We start from the raw sequence: 1,913 nt of genomic DNA, 5'->3' as shown, positions 1-1,913 counted from the left end.
CGTACACCCCCCTGGGCTAGCCCTCCTCCCTGGGCTGTTTCCAAGCCAGCGCTCAGGGGGGCCTGTAGAGACACAGAGAAACACTCATGCCTTTAAATGCCAGCCAAGCCACGATGGTGAGGAGCAGCGCTTGCTGGGGAAGAGCAGAGATGTCAGAGTACCCCTGTGAGACAGGGAGACATAACGCCACGCTTGTCCTTTAAGCTAGCTATTAATGAGACATCACTCTCCCATCAATGGTGGTCTGCTATGACGGTTACCGGAGGGGGGTGGGGGTGTTTGTGTGTGTGTGGGTGTGTGCGTGTGTGTGTGTGTGGGTGGGTGTGCGCGTGTGTGTGTTTGTGTGTGTGTGTGCTTGCAAACATGAATGTGTGTTTGGAAACCTTGCTTAGCCCGCAGCAAACTCTGACTACCAAGAAATGTTCTCTAAATCATTAAATCCATGTGTGTGTGCCTCAGATTCTGGGAAAGAGACATTGACAGCCTATTGTGATATATGAGAACACCTAATTATTTAGACACAGTAAACCACTCTTAAAGCCAAGCACCAATATCATAGCTGTCACAAGTGACATTTCATTTAGCAGCATTCTATTTAGCAGCCATTCAGCATTGATAAGAGCCTTCCAGCAAATGTCCCTCAAGGCAGTAAACTAGATTACCCTCATATCCAAAAAGGCACAAACATGAATTACTCATAATGTCCACGATTTTCTCTGTGTAACAGTTTCCATGTACTTTCATAAACTGTTATATTTTTCAAATACTGCATTGTCATGGTTGGACCTATAGTACAGTATGAACTACATAATTTCTGACAAGTTGTAGACTGCAATAGTTTTTTTGTTTTAATGTATTCATTTGCAGAAAAATGATAAGTGGCATTTATTTTTTAATAAAGGCTCTGTTGTTGTTCAGACGTTCACAGTTGTTCCTGGATATGGAACAGGGCAGCCAGAGCTTCCAACACGTCGTCTTCAACACCGCTGTCCTCTCCAACACCGCTGTCCTCTCCTGTGTGGTGTTTGGTTTTCGTGACAAAGTCCTCAGAACTGTTGAGAGGGACCGCAGGGAGCTGCCAGTCCACTTGGGGCTCACCCACACTCTGGACCAGGGAGGTGTGGGAGAGGGAGGCCTGTCAGGAGAGAGAGGAGAGTTGGATTGAGGTCAGAGGGGCAGCTCTCTCTGGATCTCTGTCTCTGGCCACACAGTCAGGGTAAGGGTCTGGGTCAGGGTAAGGGTCTGGGTCAGGGTCAGGGTCTGGGTCAGGGTCAGGGACTCACCTGGGCAGGTCCTGTACAAAGCGGAGTGTCTAGTCTGAGGAGAACCTCTGGTGTCCTGACCATTCGCGGGCTCCTTAATTTTGGCTGTCAGAGATAGTAACAAATGCCCATGAGAACACAGTTATATACAATAGGAGAAATGTTTGACATGAAGTTATAGTAGAGCATAGATTGTCTTACAGAGTCAGCTCGCTGTTCCATGTCTTCAATGTGTTCTTTATCCAGTGACGGTGAATGAGTACGGTTCAAAGTTTTTATTTTGACATCCATTTCGTCTGGAGTTTTCCCCCCCTTTCTTTTACCAATCTGCTTTTTCTTGGTCTTAGTCTTAGTTTTGTGGTCTTCTCCATTTAGAGGTCGGGTATCAGAGTCTGTAATAGGTGAAACAGTGTAAAAACATATATTTTTCTTATATACATACTTTTAATGATGAATGAACCAAAATTTGTCCTTTCAAGTTCTTACCGGTATTAATGGTGTCATTGTCGGTTTTGTGGTCGATGTCTTTATTTTTTGAAGAGGTTTTGGTTTTCCCTCCACAGCAGGTTAGCAGGGCGAGGAGCTGCAAAACCGCCAGGACACTGCTGGTCTTCTTCTTTTCTTTAGTACTCTTCTTCTTACCAGTCTTTG

The 1,913-nt window shown here is 45.5% G+C and overlaps 1 protein-coding gene across 1 annotated transcript; it reads right to left on the bottom strand.

Annotated features, from left to right (window-relative positions):
* Window positions 1–901: 901 nt before the first annotated feature.
* Window positions 902–1,586, bottom strand: LOC310820108 (uncharacterized protein). The gene is made up of 3 exons (XM_083691627.1): window positions 1,464–1,586; window positions 1,284–1,367; window positions 902–1,135 (listed from the first exon to the last, which is right to left on the bottom strand). Exons 1-3 carry the CDS (start codon window positions 1,551–1,553, stop codon window positions 923–925), a joined length of 387 nt encoding a protein of 128 aa, XP_083547753.1. The 5' UTR covers window positions 1,554–1,586; the 3' UTR covers window positions 902–922.
* Between the last annotated feature and the right edge of the window lie 327 nt (window positions 1,587–1,913).

This window comes from Argentina silus (genome assembly GCF_951799395.1).
Source record: "Argentina silus genome assembly, chromosome: 19".
Lineage (NCBI taxonomy): Eukaryota > Metazoa > Chordata > Actinopteri > Argentiniformes > Argentinidae > Argentina > Argentina silus.
The sequence above is the reverse complement of the archived record's forward strand: the minus strand, read 5'-3'. Positions and strand labels throughout refer to the sequence as shown.